This window comes from Peromyscus leucopus, chromosome 2 (assembly GCF_004664715.2).
Source record: "Peromyscus leucopus breed LL Stock chromosome 2, UCI_PerLeu_2.1, whole genome shotgun sequence".
In the NCBI taxonomy this organism is placed as follows: domain Eukaryota; kingdom Metazoa; phylum Chordata; class Mammalia; order Rodentia; family Cricetidae; genus Peromyscus; species Peromyscus leucopus.
Genome location: NC_051064.1, coordinates 59,272,066 through 59,293,341, shown reverse-complemented (window position 1 = coordinate 59,293,341; position 21,276 = coordinate 59,272,066). Strand labels below are relative to the sequence as shown.

At 39.3% G+C, this 21,276-nt stretch overlaps 1 protein-coding gene across 1 annotated transcript in view; it reads left to right on the top strand.

The window, feature by feature from the left end:
* Window positions 1-18,872, top strand: part of Erp44 (endoplasmic reticulum protein 44) — an 88,058-nt gene extending 69,186 nt beyond the window's left edge. The window contains exons 8-12 of the mRNA XM_028882766.2: window positions 535-651; window positions 3,985-4,096; window positions 5,008-5,149; window positions 16,179-16,281; window positions 18,526-18,872. Coding sequence (XP_028738599.1) covers window positions 535-651; window positions 3,985-4,096; window positions 5,008-5,149; window positions 16,179-16,281; window positions 18,526-18,627 — 576 coding nt within the window. The 3' untranslated portion in view covers window positions 18,628-18,872. The remainder of the gene's footprint in view (window positions 1-534; window positions 652-3,984; window positions 4,097-5,007; window positions 5,150-16,178; window positions 16,282-18,525) is intronic.
* Window positions 18,873-21,276: the final 2,404 nt, after the last annotated feature.

The window sequence follows — 21,276 nt, the reverse complement described above, 5'->3', positions numbered from 1 at the left end:
TAGATTTCCCAGCATCTTTTCTTTTTCAAAGTGTGTTTGACTGTCCAGATTTTCTTTTTCTTTTTTTTTTTTTTTTTTTTTTTGGTTTTTCGAGACAGGGTTTCTCTGTGTAGCTTTGCGCCTTTCCTGGAACTCGCTTTGGAGACCAGGCTGGCCTCGAACTCACAGAGATCCGCCTGGCTCTGCCTCCCGAGTGCTGGGATTAAAGGCCTGCGCCACCACCACCCGGCTGACATTTTCTATTAAAAGGAATAGCTTAATTAATGCATTTAGGTAATTCTCTTTAGCTGCCTGACTTTGATGAAACTGATGATAGATAATTGTCTTAAATCTGAGGGATTTTTTATATCACAAGTTAGATTACCAAGTTCCCAATTAGCACAGATTTGTCCTTTTTTAAAAAGGATAAAACTATTACCTTCTTTCTTAGAAATTCATATTTGATGTTTCTGAGTTAGTAGATGGATTTTAAAATGTGTTTTTTGCCTGCAAAGGTTATAGTAATCTTAATTCTTAATTCTGTTTTTGTAACAGCGTTCTGTGCCAGACATGGTGTACTTGGGATCTATGACGAATTTTGATGTAACTTACAACTGGATTCAAGACAAATGTGTCCCTCTTGTCCGAGAAATAACTTTTGAAAATGGAGAGGTATGGACTCCAGTGTGGGTGATTTTAATTCAGTTGTGTGAAAGAACTCATTGCTTCTGTTCCCATGCTGTTTAGAGTCACCAGTTGTGAGAGTCAAACATTGGGCACACCTGTGTCTTAGCTGTTTTCATAGTGCATTGGCACTGGCTTCACACCTCCCCTATTCTAGAATCCTTGCATTTCTAGTAATAGCAACAGCTGTTAGTACTCTTGAAAATGAACTTGAAAGTAACTGATATGCTTCTGATAGCCACCATTGGGTAAAGGTCTCTGTTTAAGGGGACACCCATTAGAGGGACAGGTCTTAGTGACTGTAGGCAGTCCTTTGCCAGTAGAGGTTTTTCTAGTTCCTGCCTATTCTAAAAAAAACACAAAGAAACAATTGAACAATTATTTCAGAATAACTATTCTGAAATCTTTTTCATTTTGTTCCTGTCCTTAACTTTGAGAACAAGGACAGATTAGACTCTCTGTAATAATAGTTCACCATATGAATGGATGTCTGGTTGTTTCTTGACTCCGTAGACCTTTTGTGTGTTTAGCATACTTACTTTTTTTTCTTGCCTTTGCTCAAAGGCTCAAGAAGATTTGAACAGTGGTACATGATACAACGTGCTTTGGCAGTTCTTGTCAGAATAGTTTCAAAAACAGAATTTCAAAGTTGAAACCTGGAAATCTTAATTAAACATTTCCTTCCCTCTGTGGAAGTTGCCACATTTAATAACTCTCTTTTTTTTAATTTTTTTTATTTCTTTTATTGACTCATTGTGTGTAATGGGGGAAGAGCTTGCAAGTTGGTTCTCTTCTACTGTGTTTGGTGGCAGGTTCTCTTGTTTCTGTCTGAACTGTTTATTCCAGGCTGTTGCATGTGAGCTCCTGCAGGTACCCCTGCTTCCTCCTCCCATCTCCTTGGGAGAGGAGATACAGATGTGCGAGAGGAAGTACAAGTGCTTCTGCATCTGACTGTTTATATGAGTGCTAGGATGACCTTGGGTCAGGATCACAGAGCAAGAACTCTCATCCACCAAGCCATCTCCACAGGCCACATTTAATGAGTCAGAAGATGTAGTATATGTTGGAATCCACCACCCATGCATTACTAAACCATAGGAAAGCAGTTCTTTCTCTTGAATCAGGTTGTCTTAGAACCTTTCTGAATGCTTTATACATGCTTGGTAAAGAATTTGTTGGTGTAGACATGGATGGACATAGACGCCTGAGAAGCATGAGCTACCAGCTGCTGCGTATTTCATTTTGGAAAATTCACTGCTATGTATTTCAAACTAATATCATATGTTTCCAAATCTGTTTGTTGTTTCTCTCTTAATAGTTGTATGTTCATGCATACTTCTGTGGAGTGTAATAAAGTCAGGTGACATGTGCTTTTATTTTAATTTCCTAGTTCTTAAATATCCTCTGTGAGAAGTGGCCAGTCTTTTTCACAGTAGTATTGATTAAGTAGCACTTATTTCTTTGTTTTTTGTCCTGTGTTGCCCAGATCCTTCTGTATGGAAAATCTGGGAGCAGAACCAGGAATGAAATGAGGTTATCTGTCCTCGGGCTTGTCAGTCAGTATTTGACATGTCCAGAGAAAGGAACAACATGTGCTCAGTGCCACCTGGGGGACACTAAGGAAAGCCTGGGAATTCAAAGAGAAAATTAATTTTTCCTTTAGAAACAGGGTGGGATGGGGGTCTACTTTCATGAGGAAACCGTGCAGTCCTGAAGCCAGGGCTGAAAGAGAAAGGGATGCCGAGGAGTGTGGAAGTAGGAGAGCACTGTCACTCATTCTGCATGTTTACGATGCTAGTTAGACTTGGATGTGCACAAGTGGCCAGTTGGAAACCGGCCTGTTAATTCTAGAGTGAGCTTTGTTTGTGCGCTGAGCTAAAGTAGCCTGTGATCTGATGATGGAAACTGTTGCACTAGGGGAAGGTGCAAGCTAGGGCAGAAGAGTACAGAGAGAAGCGTGGATCAGTAAATGAGCACTGACAAACCATAATCCAAGAGAGAAAAGATGAGGAAGAAGAAAATGTAAATCAAATTACCAAAAGATGAAGGTAATGCCAGGAAATGGGAGCAGGGGAAGATGGGGAGTGATAGTTAATAGATGTAAGGTTTATCGTTGGGGTGACAAGTGTGTTCTGGAGGAAGTGAGGATTTTTGCACAACCTTATGAGTATAACAGCAGATTGTCCATTTAAAATGCTGGATTTTTGTGGATGAGAGTTATCTCTCAATTAAAAGAAGGGATACTATAATAAGCTTAATTATTTATCCAAATATATAAGTGAAACAAGTTTAAATATGAGATAGGAACCAAAAGGAAGCCTTTTGTCTCACGTGATAGGTCTCGGGGATTTAAAAAATGGTTATTAAAGATAAATGATATCTGTGCTTCAAGCTGAGGCAGTTTGTAAGGCCAGCTTATGTAGATAGCTACATGAAGAAGACCTATCTGGACTTCTTCATATAAATAAGAAGATGACATTTGTTAGGATTAGATGACTCATATCTACTGTCTCAAGTTTCTTATACTCTCACATAACAAGAATACAAGTTTTAATAGCACTTTGCCATTTTCACGGTTCCTTGTATGTGTGTATATTGAAATGACAAATGTGGAGCTTTGTCTTCAGTCCTTCAAACACTTTCCACCTTTGGGTAGGTCTCACATAGTGGAATACATTGATAATACACTTTAGAATAAGCATGGATTTATGATTCAGATTTATTTATTGCTGGCACACTTGTGTTTCCAGTTTTACTTGTGAAGACTGGCAATACTAGTCGATGTTCATGTCACTCCTGGATTAAGAACTGACTATAATTCTTCCTTTGCTCACCCTAACTGGCTTCATGAGGCTGCCCCTATAGTCATATATGTAGTACTGGCTAACACAGTTCTCAACTTCCTAATGCTGTGGTCCTTTAATATAGTTTCCTCATGCTGTGGTGACTCCCAACCATAAAATTACTTCATTGCTACTTCATAACTGTAATTTTGCTACTGTTGTAAATCATAATGTAAATATCTGAAATATATGACCCCTGTGGGGGTCAAAATCCAGAGGTTGAGAACCACTGGGCTAACAGATTGGCCAAGTTGAATCCATGTCTGTAACAGAGCAGCGCATGTGTCTTTCCTTAGTGTTCATACCTAAGATGCAAACGGTTGAATTCCTTCATTGTCGAGTCTCGTTTTTCACACCACTAGAACCCTTTTTTCCTGATTACTTGCAATTGTTAGTTACATGGATCGAGTCCACACTTGGGATACAGCTAAACTGAATAGAGAGGCCACTGATCTTCATCAAAAACCTCTTTCTTCAGGAATTGACAGAAGAAGGACTGCCTTTTCTCATACTCTTCCACATGAAAGAGGATACAGAAAGTTTGGAAATATTCCAGAATGAAGTAGCCCGGCAATTAATAAGTGAAAAAGGTAGACTGTTTAAGGTGTTTATTTTCAGGTGTTTCATCTTTTTCTCACTACCTTTCTGTTCCTTTCCTGCTATATATTTGGCCTAAACACACTTAGGCTAAAAGTTTAACCAGCTATGTTAACATGTGGGTTTAGATATAAAGGCAAGGAAGCAGTGGAGTTATGATGTGAAGTCGTACTTTCTGTGTGTTTGCTCTTGTTTTCTGTACCATGACTTGTATAGAGGGAAAAGAACAAATGGCATGAAAAGTGGTCCTAGGTCAACAGTATTGTTTGGGGACCCTTTTCCTGGTACCTAAGTGCTTCTCTGACACATTTCCAGAGACATTGCTAAGAGACAACACACTCTGATCCACATTTATTTCTGTATGAAAGTTGAGCAGCTGTCTGCATTTCTCCATGGTATTTTAGCAGAATTTGGGGTATCAAACAGCTTCTCCTCGGTACTGAGGATAAAAAGTCAAATGATGTGAACTGGTGGCATGGTAAAGAGCTGCCTATTTGAATCATTTAGTAGACATTCTGGGTCTAAATTAGATTAAAAAATAGCCAACTAGGCCCCAAGGGGCATGAAGATGGTCCCAAGGGAACAGTGTATGTGTTAGACTTGGGGACTTGCTGTCAGAATCTGGGGAGCCTACACAGCAGACAACTGCCAATTGAAGAAATAAAAAATTCACAATAGCATTCAAACTTGAGTGTTCTTATCATTTCTAAGGGGATTATACTCTGCCCTGAGAACTAAAAAAAAATTGTGCTTCTTTTAAATATTCTGTTTAGGTTCTAGTTTTCCTGGTCTTTATTAATTTCAAGAATATTGATGTTGTTTTTTATGCTGTTTTTGAGAGTTCATAATCAGAAAATACAGTTAAAATTCTAATGTAGTTCTTAATATTCTGTTTCTTTCAAAGGTACAATAAATTTCTTACATGCAGATTGTGACAAATTTAGACATCCTCTTCTGCATATCCAGAAAACTCCAGCAGATTGCCCTGTCATAGCTATTGACAGTTTTAGGCATATGTACGTTTTTGGAGACTTTAAGGATGTATTGTAAGTATCTCTTTTTGTTCTTTTTAAAATTACTGATATATCCCACAAAGGAACAATTGCTTGTTCGTTTTACATAGCTGTATATTATGAAAGTAAACTCAGGGGTGGATATAATAAATTAGAGTGGTTCCTCATACTTTCATTGTGTGTGTGCCATCACTGACTAGAGAAATACAAATGCTAGGTAACTGGGAACTAATCTCTGAAAGAAAGATTGTGTACTGTGAGAAATTCGCTTTACTCTGAGGTTAGTTTTTGCTATATCAAGGAAAATACATATCCTAGGTCAGCTGAAACATTGCTGGTAATGTTTGGTTGTTTATGATTAAATGTTGTAAGAACATTAAGGGCATGTATATACAACTCAGAATTATTCTATGACCAGGAATTTGTAATGGCATGTAACTAGAAACTTTCCAAAGACAGGTACTAATAAACATGGAAGCCTTTTGATTAATGCACAGACCAAAATCTTTCTAGCTTCAGGGATATGAAGTACAGCAATTAAAAGTTTGCAGTATTAATATATGAAAATTGTAAGCAGTACAATTTAAGTAATTCACACTTAAATATTTCTTGAACAATTCACTTAAATTTTCTAAATCTCAAAATATTCTGCAAGAGATAAATTGAAGCTTCACTGAAGCATAAGTAATCCCACATACTTCTGAATATTTCAGTAGAGATGTGAGTTTTCAGAGGTTGTGAAACCCATGTAGTATTGAGTTCTTCCTTGAGCTGGTCACTGAACTGCTGTTCTTTCTTCATGTATACAGTAGGGTTGATAGTAACACTGCCTAATGAGAGCTTTGTGAAGATGACTGAGAGATGATGGTTGTTCTATAAGCCTTGAAGTTGTAATAAATCTTAGTAGATGGTTGTATTATAACTAATAAAGTGTGTCAAAGGTAATTTTTAATTTTACTTACACTCAAAGAGTATCATTTAACCTATTAATTCATCTAATGTTTTTCTAAGTCTTCTAAGTGATAGTAATTATGCTGGATATCAAGTGTGTAAAATCTACTATGACTGGGTCTTCTGGAGCCTGATGCTGGCCCCATGCTGGGCAGGTGGTGGGACTTTCTCCTGTTAGAGATGGTTTGGAGTTTAGGTCTGTGGATGTTGACCTGTTGACTGAACCCAATTGGCTGGTTTGGAACCTGGAGGCTTGACTGGAGGCTGAGGAGTATGCAGGTGTTGGCTAAGTCTTTGGCTTACAAAGGAGCACAAAGTTAGTGGAGGAAATACTAAAAACCAGAACAGGGGAGCCAGAGAGGTGAGTCTGCAATTGCCTCTGGAGGCCCTGGGTTTGATTCTCAGCATCTACGTGGTAGCTCACAACCAGACTCCAGTGGATCTAACATTTGCTTCTTGCTTTCTGTGATACACAGACACACTGCATATGAAATACTTAAAGACATCAAATTTTTTTTAATTAAGAAAATAATCAGAGCGGAAACAAATGAAATGGACTCTAAAAACCATAGAAAGCCAATGAAACAAATTTTTGAAAAGGTAAATTGAAAAGCATTTAGCTAGACTGCAAAAGAAAGGCTCAGTAAATAAAATCAGAAATAGAGGAGTCATTATAAATTATGTTACCGAAATAAAATGGATAAGAGTATCAGAAATAAAATGAAAAATGTGTGAACAAATTGACAACTTTAAAGAAATGAACAAATTTATAAAATTGAATCATGAATTAATAGAATTTTTGTTTCTGTAATGATGAACTATGACCTGAAAATATAAGCTAAAATAAACTTTTTTCTCCCCCAAGTTGCTTATGGTCATAGTGTTTTATCAAAGCAACAAAAAGCAAACTAGAACAATATCCAAAAAAATTAAATCATTATGTCAACATGATATCTGCACTCCCACAATTCATTGCAGCATGTGGATGCAGAATCAACCTACATCTACATCAGCTGAAAAATGAGTAAAGAAAATGTGGCCTACATACCAGGAGTACTATTCACCTGTCAAAGGAGGGAAATTCTGTCATTTGTGATAACATAGATAACTAAGGGAGATATTAAGTGACATAATGCAGGCACAGAAAGATAAATTACATGATCTAACTTTTTGAATAAGATGATTGCGTGATCTTACTGTATGAGAGTGAAATGGTGTTGAACTCAAAGAAATGAGAGTAGAATGGTGGGTGCTCAAAACAGGAAAAGAATTGAGGAAGGAACATGTACAGAAGACTGGGAAAGGCTAGTCAGACTGTATTAGTTAACATTCTTATCTTTGTGATAGAATATTGTTATAATAAATATAAAACTACAGAAAAAGGATTTATTTTAGCTTATGTTTTCAAAGAGCTCCTAGGGTTCAGTCCATGGCCACTAGATCTTGTGCACTTGGGGAAGCTGTCGTGACAGCAGGAATGGATAACAGGAAGTTCTGACTTCCTGTCAGACAAGAAACAGAGAAAGGAGTGGACTGGGGTTCTGGTCAGCTTCAAGAGTGCAGTCCTGCACTTACTTCTCTACCTAGGCCCCATGTCTGAAAATCTTGACACTTCGCAAAACAGTGCCATCACCTGGGACCTAAGCATTCAAAATCTGAACCTGTTTGGAACATATCATACTCCTAACATAGACCTAACAGAGGGGCAGAAAAAAAACGAGGAAAGCTTGATGATCATGATAATCAAGTAGGGAGTAGTGCAAGCAGAAGGGGGCACTCAGCTACAAGGTAGAGATGAAGAAGACAGAAAGGACTGCCCAACTACAAGACAGAGATGAAGAAGACAGAAAGGACTGCCCAACTACAAGGTAGAGATGAAGAAGACAGAAAGGACTGCCCGACTACAAGGTAGAGAAGAAGACAGAAAGGACTGCCTGGCTATGAGGTAGAGAAAAAGAAAGCACTGCCCAACTATGAGGTAGGGCTGAAGCATCTGTTTGATTTGATAGTCTATATTGCAACAAGTTGCAAGTGAAGAAGAAAAAAAGAAGCTCTTGTAAGAAACTGGCCTATAAAAAGAATAAATGAGAGGGGTGGGGACAGTTCCAGAGAGAAATGGATTACATAATTTTAGTTCTCTTGGGTGGAAAACCTAAACATGATTAAGTGCTTGTGAAGAAGAGTCAAATGGAGTAAAGGTGATTGAGATGGGGACGATGCTACTCCATGAAGTAAAGTAGAGATCATAAAGGAGATGAGAAAGAAAGGAAGGGGAGTGATAGCCTTCTAACTCTGAAGGGATTGGGGAGCAGAGTTTCTTTGTGGGTTGGTTGGGGATCTTGGTGGATTGCAGCAAAAGACTGTTGAAGTTCTTGTTTTTAACTGGCAAGTAAGATCGCCTATTGAAAGGGAAGAAATCAGGCAGTTGAGAGAGCAAGGCTGTGTTGGATTTAAAAGCAGAGCAGCTTACCTTGTAATCCATTTCTTTTAACATCCAGGCATGTTGAGAGCAAACCTCCTATCACATAGAGGGCCCTCGTTTGTGTGAGCATTTACTATTGGGTGAGGTCTGGCCACCCTACCTAGTTGGGTGTCTTGTTTTACCCTTCCCCAAAGACTGCATGCTCAAGCTGAAAGATGCTTTCAAAGAGAACACTGACTTCTGGGAGCCCACAGGCAGTGTCTTAACCAGTGTTCTATTACTGTGAAGAGACAGTGACCACAGCAACTCTTACTTCAAAAAATAAAAGCATTTAATTGAGGCTTGGTTATTTAGTTTCAGAGGTTTAGTCCATTGCCGTCATGGCTGGGGAGGGGGGTAGTATGGCAGCATGTAGCAGACATGGTGCTGGAGAAGTGGCTAAGAGTTCTGTATCTGGATCAGCAGGCAGAGAAAGAGTTAGCCACTGGGCCTGGCTTGAGTTTCTGACACCTTAAAGCCCACCCCCAGTGACACTTCCTCCAAGGCCACACCTGCTCCAACAAGGCCACACCTCCTAATCCTAACTACTGCTACTCCTGATGAGTAAGCATTCAAATATATGAGCCTATGGGGGCCATTCTTATTCAAACCACCACAGGCAGTAACTGTACTTAGCATTGAAATGCTCCCTGGCCAGTGTGCCATTTTGATGAAATTCATCAGCACACCACTCAGCTTCTAGTTGTGGGTAGATCGGAGGGTTTGTGTACTTTTGATCTCTTTTTAATGAAAAACTCACTTCCAACTATAAAATCTTAAGTTATTCTTGGAAACAGGCCTACAAGTCAACAACCAAACACCATGCCCAGCTTTTTTTTTTTTTTTTTCTAATTTTTTTTTCTCTTTTTTTTAAAGGACCATAGTGCATTGCATGTATTCATCAAGGCCTTTGGGGACCAACTGACCTCTCATCATTGGCCCAGAGCCCTGTCCTCCTGTCTGTTTAGTTTAATCAGCTAAATCTACAGTCCCTCCCTTCCTCTTCCTCAGTGCTTCAGAATCTGCTGTTTTAACTCTTTTTTTTTTTAAGATTTATTTATTTATTATGTATACAGAAGAGGGCGCCAGATCTCATTACAGATGGTTGTGAGCCGCCATGTGGGTGCTGGGAATTGAACTCAGGACCTTGGGAAGAGCAGTCAGTGCTCTTAACCTCTGAGCCATCTCTCCAGCCCAATTTTTTTTTTTTAAATTAAATTCCTGGGGATATTGTGTTACATGTTGTGGGAGTTCTCTGAAGGTTTCCAACTTGCGTAAGTCCTGTTCTACATTTCTGAAGTCAGATTAATACTGGCATTTGGAATCTCATTTTGGTGTATGAGTCCTGGAGAACCCAAACAAGCACTAGCAATCATATTCCTTTAAAAAAATAACAAATGCTTTAGTTTGTTTTTGTTTATGTGTGTCTATGTGTGCCATCTGTGAGAGTGAGTTACAGGTGGTTATAAGCTACTTGCTGTGGGTGCTGGGAATCAACTCAGATCTACTCTGAAGAGCAGCAAGAACTCCTAACTGTTGAGCCATATCTCTAGCCCTGCAAATAAGAATACTCTTTATCACCTCACTCAGGCTTTTTATTCCTCAGCTGTAGCCTTCTGGACCAGAAATGGGCTGCTGGCTAAGTAGAGCTAATTAGTCATCTAGGAGCATAGCATGCCTTGGGGAGGGGGGCAGGGGGAAGAAAGTAAATCTGAGCCAATAGTAATCTTGAAAGAAACCTGGCAATGAGAACTGATCTTCTCTATACTGCAAGTGGCACACACCTTTAATCTCAGCACTGGGGAGACAGAGGCAGGGAGATCTCTGAGTTTGAGGCCCGCCGGTCTATAGAGCTAGTTCCAGGACAGCCAGGGCTACACAGAGAAACCCTGTTTCAAAAAAAACAAAAATACCATTGCATTTGAAGCTCTGTGAAATAATTCACCTCTTTAATTTCTCCTTTAGGTGTCCAATTTCCCCTTCCTGCTAACAGGGTTTTAATTGGGAGGTGGAACATGCTGTGAGAGCTAAGTGCTAAGCCTGTGTGATGCTAGTGTTACACCAATAAAGCATGCAGCAAGGTGAATCTGACACACTGAATGGCGTGTATAATTGTTATTGTGCTGCCTGGTAATTAGGCTGAAATGATAAGCACTTTCCATAAATTACTGTTATTACTATTACTTAATAACTCAGCATTTCTGGAGTCATCTGGTGGAAGTGTGATTGTAGTAAGAAAAGAGAAATCTATGCCTGCTGGAGGTGAAGACTGCCAGTAGAATACTCATCTTCTTTTCAGAGAAATTGAATCTTCCTGAAGTAAAATGACTTGCAAGACAACACAGATAACCAGTAGCAAAACTAAGATTTATGTAAAATCTATTGGATCCTAGAATCCCAGCTCTCAGTACTATATGCAAAACAGTGACATTCCCAGTAACTGAAAAGCAGTGGAAATGCTGGTGTTTGAAGAGCTAGTGCTTCCCAGTGATGAAATTAGATCACAGTTCTGTGAGCCTTGGCTTGAAAGGAATAGATTTTATATGAAGATGGAAGAGTAGAGATAATTTTAAGACACAGGTAAAAATACTGTACTGTTCTGCAGCCTGAGAAAAATCGTATAAAACTGTTCAAGGACTGTGAAGAAAACTTAACTGTCTTTGGGCCAGAGAGGTGATTCAGTGGTTAAGAGCACTTGATGCTCTTTCTTCCAGAGAACATGAGTTTGAGTCTCAGAACCCATGACTCATGGCTCCCACCTGCCTCTAACTTCAGCTCCAGAAGATCTAATGCCTAATTCTACCTCTGTGGGCGCCTTCACACACATGCACTTAGGCATATTCACACATACACGTAGAAAACTGGTCGTCTTTAAAACTGTAGTCAGTGAATATTTTCTCTAAACTGGAAATCAGCATCTAGACAGATTGCAGGACATTCCTTGCAGACTTTGGTTACTTACTGTCATATCCACCCCAAATGGAGTACTCTGATGATGATGATGTCCCAACTCTGGGCTCCATATTATTTCTCCCCAAACACCAAATCACTATAAATTAGTATTGTAATTTCTTAAGCTCAGGTGACTCTCATTTTGTCCAGAAGGAGGGGTACAAGCAAATTAGTACATAAAGCAATATAAAGCAAGACCAGAGAGGAGGGTGTCCACTGATACAGAGCTATCTAGAGCTCTTAACAAATGATCCATCTCCTAATCTTGGAAGGTGTAAGAACAGTGTAGAAGTTCAAAGACTTCAGAAGGCTATCCAGGAGAAAATATTGCTAGGTTATCACTAAAGTCTCTTCTGAGAATCTGTGGAATCTTGTTCCCTAGGGGCCACCCCTCTGAAGTTGGAAGTGAGGAAGAATGTGGTTATTGGTGGAACGAGCCCTTTCCCTTTCCCCTTCTCTCTTGTGCTAGGCTTTCTTCTGAGACTCATAGTTGAGCCGAGGGTTCCCGTGGGCTGGGCAAATGCTGCATCAGTAAGCTGCACTGTTAGCCCCTTTCTCCTTTTTTACTCTTGAGGGAGGGTCCTATTGTCCAGTTTTAGCTAGAATTTGTGGTTCTCCTGCCCCAGCCTCCTAGCTGGGAGTACAGGCATGTTATACCATGCCCAGCCTGATAGAACTTCTTAAAAGGCACATTTTGTTTATCCAATACTGTTTTTATTATTATCCCTTGTTACCAAGTTGACTGATGTCTTAGGGTTTTATTGCTGTGAAGAGACACCATAACCACAGCAACTCTTATAAAATAAAACATTTAATTGGGGGTGGCTCATGGTTTCAGAGGTTCAGTCTATAATCCTCATGGTGATGTGCCGGGAGGTGTGGTGCTGTATCCTGATCCACAGGCAGCAGAGGCACCTGTGACACTGGGCATGGTGTGAGCATAGGAGACCTCAAAGCCAACCCCCACAGTACATTTCCTCCAACAAGGCCACACCACCTCATAGTGCCACTCCCTGGGGGGGGGGAGGCAATTTTTTTCAAACTACCACCACAGCTGGGCCAACCGAACATCATCATACCAAGAAAGAATTCCCTCTCGTGGAAAATTAACTTAGAATCCATCATAGATGTAAGTAGAAAACATAAACAAGAACATCCTTAAGAATCGGGGTAAGACAAAGTTCTGAGAGCAGCAAAAACACTTAGGAAAAAACGATAAATTGGTTTTCATCAAGTTATAAACCTTTGTTCTGTGAATGATGTTGTTAAAACATAAACAAGATACAGAGATGTTGTTAGGACACAAGCAAGGTGCCCAGGGTCATTATGTAGTCAACAAATGCAAGTTAGCTTCACAGGAAGCTACCTTCAGCTGCAGGAGGTAAAATAGCAACAGTGCCCTGCCTTCACAAGCATGTAGGTCGGCTGCAGTCTGGTGGCACACTGGTACAGTTTGACAGTTTCTTTGTAAGTTAAGCATCTGTGTAGCATCTGACCCAATGTCTTTTCTGGAAAATAAATTTACACAGAAATCTGTGCAAAAGGGTTTGTTGTAGTGTTTCTGATCCCCAAAATCCTGACAGAATCCAAATTAATAGACTTTTATATTCCTCAGGGGAATAGTTTTTGGCAATAAATAGACGACATATAAGGTGAGTGAATGTCAAATGTATATTAACATGAAAAGACATTCTTGTGAGTACATGTATTAGTGTATGTATGGATAGGATCAGCAAACACTTGAGTGGTTGCCAGGGATTAGGAGGAAAGGAAGGTCCAACTGCAGAGAAGTGCTGGAGATCTTAACCTGGTTTACGGAGGTGGTAAGAAGATGCTGTGCATTTGTTAAAACTTAGAGAATTTAGCTGGGTGTGGTGGTGCACACCTTTTATCCCAGCTCTCAGGAACCAGAGGCAGGTAGATGTCTGAGTTCAAGGCCAGCCTGGTCTACAGAGTAAGTTCCAGGACAGCCAGGACTACACAGAGAAACCATGTCTCGAAAAATCAAACCAAACCAAAACAAACAAACAAAAAAAAAAAAAAAAGTAACACCATGGCTCAGCAGTAATTCAGCATTTGCTGATAGGCAGAGGCAAACAGATCTGTGAGTTTAAGACCAGCCCAGCTACATGCTGAGACTGTCTCAAAAACAACAAAACAAGTTACAGAACTTAAGTTAAAAAAGAAAGCAATATCTATTATGCATCATTCTTTGAAAATAATAAACCTAGTTTCTTCCTTATGGTGCACTTGTCAGAGGGTGGTCACAGTTGACTGGTTTTGTATGTGTGTGTTTCACTGTGTCTAAAAATAAATCAGTGTAAACAAGAAGTTTAGAGGGTGGAAGAGACTTAGTGCTCCACACTTAGTGTTCCAATTAGGAAAATTAGAGCCTGAAATAAAAATAGGATTTATTTCTTGTGCCAGTCTTCTTGCAGATTGCCATGCTGTCTACTCTCTAATAATTTATTGATCATTCACTGATTGTCTCTTCCTAATAATGACTGATGGTTTCTGAGCACATGCTAGCTAAGAGTTTTTCCATAATCCATCTGCTTCACAATGTTGTCCCAAGTCTGCCCTCCTCCCTGGCCTTTGCTTTATGCTCACAATTCTTTCTTCCCTCTTGTCTCATGACAAGGGGAAAATTCTGGTCAGTGAAAAGCCCGTCTTGAGTATTCTCAACTGTCACATTTAGGATTTACTCATTCATAAAGTATTCCTTGACCAGCAGTAGTTCTAATGGTCTTAGGAATTTGTAAACAAACCAGCAGCATTATCTCAGGTGTGATAAAACATTCCTAGTCTGTGGCTTGAATTTTATACTTCAGCACTTTGCTGTGGGGTGACAGAAGATGATGTCAGAAGCAATGTAAATTGATCTCCTCTCAGTGTTTATCTCTGCTGTATGTGCAATTACTTTTGCACCAGAGAACCTTTGCAAGGCATTCTGTCAATACAGCTACCTGACAGTCATTTGTATTTGTAAACTGTGCATTTGGCACCTGCTGGTCTCGATTGCGTTGGAGCTAGTGGGGAGCCAGCATGGTGTACAATGAAGTTATTGGTTGGTACAGCTCAGTGGGAGTTATTGAAAGTGGAAAAACAAAACAAAACAAAACAACCAAAACAGCACTTCCAGGACCTCAGGATAGAATTTAAAAAGGAAAAATAAAAACTGGTGATGTTAACAGACTAGCTATTCTTTGCTATGAAAACAAAACAAAAATATTAAAAAGTCAGTCTGTTATACTCAAGGAACTAAAGTATGTATGGAAGTACATTTTAATTTTTGTAATAGATATAAAAAACACTAGGTTTCTATTTGAAGTATATAATGTATGTTCCAAAGCACCAAAATCTCCATAAAAGGCAGGCAGTTCATGTGCAGAGGAGTATAAATTAAGCAATGAAAAGAAAACATTCAATTTGTCAAGAAATGTAAATTAATGGGGCTGGAGAGATGGCCCAGAGGTTAAGAGCACTGACTGCTCTTCCAGAGGTCCTGAGTTCAATTCCCAGCAACCACATGGTGGCTCACAGCCATCTGTAATGAGATCTGGTGCCCTCTTCTGGCCTGCAGTCATACATGCTGTATACATAATAAATAAATAAATAAATAAATAAATAAATAAATAAATAAATAAATAAATAAATAAATAAATAAATAAATAAAGGAAGGAAGGAAGAAAGGAAGAAAGAAATGTAAATTAAAATCCTGCTATCTGTCACTTATCAAATTAGCAAATCAACTTCAGTTTTTAAAAAAAAATCACATTGGCAAAGACTTTAGAATGCAAATCAATGAATAGCAAAAAGTGATTGGCCTTATAGGTATCATTTGTTTCTACTTTATTGGATACAAGTCAAGGAGATAATTCCAAAGAAGGTCTGCCTTGTAAGTCTGCTTTGCTCCACATAGTCTGGACCACCTCAGAAGAGGACTGTACTTCAGGGGATAGGATCTACAGGCTCATGCTGGGTTCAAATGCTTTGAGACACTGAGTGGTGCTTACTAGTTGCTCCAGTTATAAAACAGTACTTTTATGTGATTACCCTCTTATTATGTTTTTTCCCCTTTGAATCCCAACATTTTTAGTGTAGATTTGGAGGATATAGGATTTTTTTTTTGTTTTATGTATATGTGTGTGTGGTGCTAAAAATATATGAATTCTCTCTCTCTCTCTCTCACACACACACACACACATATCTAAAGGATAGTAAAACACATCTGGAATACACCATCTTGATAGCATCGCCTTTGTTAATGGTAAATGTAGTAAAATTTCTGTGGAACAAGTACAATGATTAAACATAGGGACTGAGGAAGTAGTTCAGCAATTGAGAGCCCTGACTGCTCTTGCAGAGGACCCACCTGATTTCCAGCACCTACAGGATGGCTCCCAACCATCTGTAATTTCAGTTCCAAGGGATCTGATACCTCTTCCAGCCTCTGCAGACTAGGCACTAGTGCTGGTACACACATGTAAGCATTCACACATATACATAAAATAAAAACTAAAAAATTAGAACCCTTAACTAGTATCTAGTTGCCTGTAGTAGTTGTGGTAGAATTGGTAGGATATAGTAAAATACTTCTTTACAGCATGATTGTTGCTGGAGGGCTTGAAGTTAATAAACTAGTGGTCAGCCAGTTTTGGCTCTTGAAGCTAAATAATTATTTGCCTTTGTTTTTAGAGTTCCTGGAAAGCTCAAGCAGTTTGTATTTGACCTGCATTCTGGAAAACTGCACAGAGAATTCCATCATGGACCTGACCCAACTGATACAGCCCCAGGAGAGGTAGGACTTAGGTGATTGCCATTGGGGAAATCTTCTGTTGAGATGGCCTCAGAGGGGACCCGAGCTAGAGTTTTAGCTCCTGATACCTCTGTAGAAATCCTGAACTGACAATAACATATTCAAGTTATGCTCCTTTTACTTAAAGTTACTTTTAACTTAACTTAAAGTTACTTTTGAAAATGTTAGGCCTCCAGAAAAATTGTAGAATGTTGTATCTGATTTCTCAATCATCTGAACTTGGGTAGTCTGAATATGATTTCTGTGGAACATGGCTATACAGAGTTAAGTACTATTAGCTTCAGAGAGAAGGAAGAAGGAGGACTTGGAGAGTAGATGAGCAAACAAGTCAGTGGATTCCAGTGGTTGTTCCAGCTTGCTTCTGTGGCTGGACATACACCCTCACTATAAAGAAAGTCATGATTTCTTATTTCCCTCATCCATTCTAAGAACCTTCACAGATGCATTATTGATAATGCTCAAAACTTAGGGCGTAATGCAGCTTTCTCATTTGATGTTTGAATGCTTAACAACTATTCACCAATATTTTATATTAGCTTTTATTCACATACAAATTCTCAATGGAAATGTTACTATATAGATTGATGAATAATAGGTAGATAGATTCTCAGAATGGATGAATGCATGGATTTTAAAGCCTGAGAATTTTATTATTTCTACTTTGTAACCTTTGTTACAAGTAATTTGTATGTCCCTCCTTTTTGAAAGAATCCTACATTTGCATGTTGATGTGTTATTATTTATATCAAATCTATTATACTATAAACCATAAAACTAAGAGGGAGATGATATAGATTAAACCACTTGTTTTATAGGCCAGGACTTAAGTCTACTACTTTGTCCAAAGAACTTGTATTTATCAAAGAAAAATAAAAACTAAATTTTTCTTTACCTTATTTTGGAGTCAGATTAGATTCAAAGTCAAGAGTTCTCATGGAAAGCTGATAAATATGCTTTATTTGAGAAATGAGGTCAGATTTTTTTTGGTCGTTAAGCTGCTATTACAGGGGGAATTCTGCTGTGACAGTAATCCAAAGGTAATTGTTTTCTTCACCCACAAAGCCTGCTCATTCCTCTAGACCAGTGTTCTCAACCTTCCTAATGCTGCAACCCTTAGTAGAGTTCCCTTGTGTTGTGTTGTGGTGACCCTTGACCATAAAATTATTTCTGCTGCTACTTCACAGCTGTGATTTTACTACTGTTTAATGAGATATCTTATATGCAGAGTGGTCTTAGGTGATCACTGTGAAAGGATCATCCAACATCACCACCCCCAGGTCGTGACCCACAGTTTGAGAACCACTGCTCTATATGCTAAAGAAAAACATCTAGTTTACCATATTGCATTGTTTTGTTTTGTTTCACTTTCTCCCTTAGACAGTGTTTTATTTATCCATGTGTTTTAGTCACATTTTTGTACTAAAACCAACTTGGTACGAGATACTGTGTTTATAGTAATGTAATTTCAGCTTGAACATGTATTTCAGCAGAAAAATGCTTACTGAGGAAGTGGAGCCTGGCAAAGTCAAATAGGTAGAGGCATTATCTACCTCCGTTCTTATGGGCGCACACTAATCTAAGTTAGACCATCCGGTGTGTGCCATGTGCTGTCCGATGTAGGGAACTGGGACTGTCCCGTGGTGAAGCTGCTCTTGAGGTGCTCTCAGTGCGAAAGTAAAATGCAGACGGTGCTGCTTTTCTTCAGAGCTCGTGAGGCACTTGATAGTTTCACTGTGTTTTCTCTACTTCTGGCACATGAGTATTACAGAGGTTCATTACAGGATTGAGTGTTTTTCCTCATCTCAACCAGGTTTTACTGATTTCTGGAATTGAGATTATTGATAAATAGCAGGTTTATTAACAGAGTGGGATCGTTTGTATCAAAGCAATTCCTCTTAGCAGTCATTTGTGAAAGTGTAGGGTTAGGGCCAAACTAGGATGTGCCGCCTCTGTGGGGTTCTCTAGGAAGCACTGCGTATTTGGTGTTTTGTCAGTGACAGTGACAGGCCCAGAGTCAGTGGCCTTATGGCAGCCATGTCCTGAACAGAGTAGGGGCATTTACCTCAGGAAACAAGATCGCAAACTTACCTCTTGACTTTGGCATACACTTTTTCTCTTATTTATTAATGCGCAAGTAATTATAAGGCCACTGCCAGTCATGTAATAGTAAAGTATGATAGCTCCATAATACATTTTGGTACGAAGATTCTTTTCTTTCTTTTGTAGCAAGACCAGGATGTAGCAAGCAGTCCTCCAGAGAGCTCCTTCCAGAAGCTGGCGCCCAGCGAGTATAGGTATACTTTATTGAGGGATCGAGATGAGCTGTAAAAACTCAAGAACATTGCAAGTCCTTCAACAGCAGCATTGGCTTATGTGGTGGAAATAGTAAACCTATATTTTCATAATTCTATGTGTATTTTTATTTTGAATAAACTGAAAGAAGTTTTGAGTTTTTAATTTTTTCCTCCCCCTGACTCAAATGCATTGTCATTTAATACAGCCTCTTTTTTAAAAATCTGCTAGGGTTTAAAAAAAAAATACAATAAAAACCAGAGGCCTATCTCCACTTTAAATCTGTCCTGTACAGTTTTTATAATGCAAGCGGAAGGTGGTATTGCCAGGGCGTCCCGTTAACTCCACTCCCACTGTGAAGGCAGAGAATCCCGCCTGCTCCTGTGTCATGTGTGCTCCTGCTTTCTCCTTTTCACGGATTCTTATTGTTACAGGTGGGAAGCTAAGGGGATATAGACTCTAAAGACCTAAGATTTTCACATTGGGTACTGTGTTGTACTGATTGGTCGGGCATTGCTTATGAAAATTCCATAGTGGTTCTTCTTGGATTCCTAATGTGTAACTTAAACATGCTATGAAGAGGAGGAGAGCCATAAGCCAGAGCATTTGGCAGAAATTGTCCTTATGAATTAAGAAAGAAAAAGTGGAAGTATTATTAAATTTCTGTGTGTGTCTGAGAAACCGGCATATGGATGGCATTTAAAATTGTGAACGACTTAACCCTGCAATCAGGAAAGTAGAGACACCAGTGGAGCGGGTTACTAGTGTTGAACTAGAAACGTTTAAGACTCTTTCTGTCTAGAAAGTTCCATTTTCAAAGGGAAACTGTATTTCAATTATTGTAAGCCTCCTTCTGTCTTTTGTAGTTTTGCTATAGTTATGTAGAGCAAAGACAAAGATGTTAAGGAACATAACATTTTAAATTCTTCTCCCATTTTCAACTATTGTGAATTGTTAAAGGGCCTTCCCCCTCCGGCTTCTCTGATTTCCCACACCTGCAGTGTGTAGTCAGAAGGTCCCTGCCAGGCCTCAGTACTGCCAGGGATAAAAGCAGAGGGAGAAGACCCTCCACATTATATCAGGAATCCCATCGCCAGAGGTCATTCAGGCTCAAAACTGGCTTTCCTCGGGGCCTGGGTGTGGTGCTATAGGCCAAGGGTCATTTATCCTTGGGATATAAGTCAGTCCCAGTTCGGGGAGATATTATTTTTAAGCTTAAAAGGTTGACATGTGCCATTATATGTAGTATGTGATATATGTAACATCTTCCAATCCTTTTAAAATAAAATGAATATTTATAATGGATATTTAATAACTGTTATTTTTAAAAATCAGCTTCCAGTTCTTAATTATGCATGACTTTGTCCATAGTTTTTGTAGTTTTATTCAGAATAATACATATTAATGAGGTTATAAGGGCATGTTTAGAATATGTCATCAGATTGTGACTAGAAAACTAGGACAGAGCTTTCTAGAAGCTGGCCTTTATTCTGTCACTTTATTGCTTTTAGTCAGTGTGATATGATCACAGTTGTTGTTTTCAGTGATGAGACTGACCACATCTGAAGGGTTCGGAATGAAAACTCACAGGTACACAGCAAGCTCACAGGCAAGGTCCAAAGAGTAACAAAAAATCAGCTGTAATAAATTGTGATCCTGTAATTAGGTTTGAAAAATAATAAAAGATACCACTCAAATACTGGGCTGCAGACAGCTAGCTGAGAATAGTCATCCGAAAGAAGGCCCTAAGGAGCAAGCACATCTTCAGTGTGCCCTACAGTGGCATAGGTGCCGTCTAAAGTGAAGACGGTGCGTTATGTAGCATTCAGACATAGCCGGACATGGGCTGTAGCCCTGCCACGCCATTGTCTTCTCTGGACGGTGAAGGCATTAAGGACAGTGGTTCTGAACGTTGTGTCTGTGGCTACCAGTTTGGACACTTAAGTAGTCATCTTCAAGTGTTTATTGAAAAAATAAGAAACAAAGTGGCCTTGAGTATTTTTTTTTTTTTTTTTTTTTTTTTTGGTTTTTCGAAACAGGGTTTCTCTATGTAGCTTTGCGCCTTTCCTAGAACTCGCTTTGGAGACCAGGCTGGCCTCGAACTCACAGAGATCCGCCTGCCTCTGCCTCCCGAGTGCTGGGATTAAAGGCGTGCGCCACCACCGCCCCGGCTACCTTGAGTAATTTTTATACCATGGAAAGTGCTCAGCACTCAACAGGACTTGATGCCAGTTTATTAAATGTTCTTTACAAGTTCAAGTGCACCCCATGAAGAGAATGTAGGGTAATAAAATGTTTTAAAACATAACTATCAAGACTGCTTTTAGACAGGCATGGTAGCACACACCTTTAATCCCAGCACTCAGGAGACAGGTAGGGAGATCTCTGTGAATTAAAGGCCAGCCTGGTTAGAACGAGTTCCAGGACAGCCAGGGATACACATAGAAACCTTATTTCAAAAAAACAAAAAGACTTTTTCTTAGAAAAAACATGGGTGAGAGCAGTCTAGGTAATTAAAAGGTTGGCATTGTCTGTCTGGATTCCAAGGGTTGAATTAGGATTGGGGGAAGTCATGGTGGAACAGGTATCAGCTGACAGTTACTCAGAGTAAGGTTTTTTGGTGCTGTAACATTTTACTTAATAGTTGCTTCTAATTTGTCAGGTCAATGACTAGATGAATGATCA